We start from the raw sequence: 340 nt of genomic DNA on the forward strand, positions 1-340 counted from the left end.
TGTTTGTAGAAAGTAAAACTGCCTCTACCCCAGCCTGGTTTGCCCCTGCCACTGCCAGATACGTGCAGGGGTTGTCCCTCTATGGGGCCTTGCCCGTGCCTCTGCCACCAGCCACCCACTTGTGTCACATCTCCAGCCTTGACACCTTCTGCCACCATATCACCCTGGTCCTCGGGCAGGAAGGGGTCCTGGCGGGGGCCTGCGTCCTCTCTGCCGACACTCACCCATCGATGGGGTGCTGGTCCAGCTGCCCAAACTGCCAGTGCACGGGGAAGATGTACATGTTGTAGTTCTTCTCAAAGTCGCGGGCCAGCAGCTCCACGGTGTGGTCACCAGCCTC

The 340-nt window shown here is 60.6% G+C and overlaps 1 protein-coding gene across 1 annotated transcript in view; it reads right to left on the bottom strand.

The window, feature by feature from the left end:
- SPARC (secreted protein, acidic, cysteine-rich (osteonectin)) overlaps window positions 1-340 on the bottom strand; it is a 3,831-nt gene that overhangs the window by 1,508 nt on the left and 1,983 nt on the right. Inside the window, 1 exon segment of the mRNA XM_009575782.1 lies at window positions 225-340. This exon segment is cut by the window's right edge and continues 50 nt beyond it. Coding sequence (XP_009574077.1) covers window positions 225-340 — 116 coding nt within the window.

The sequence above is a fragment of the Fulmarus glacialis genome, unplaced genomic scaffold (assembly GCF_000690835.1).
Source record: "Fulmarus glacialis isolate BGI_N327 unplaced genomic scaffold, ASM69083v1 scaffold25624, whole genome shotgun sequence".
Lineage (NCBI taxonomy): Eukaryota > Metazoa > Chordata > Aves > Procellariiformes > Procellariidae > Fulmarus > Fulmarus glacialis.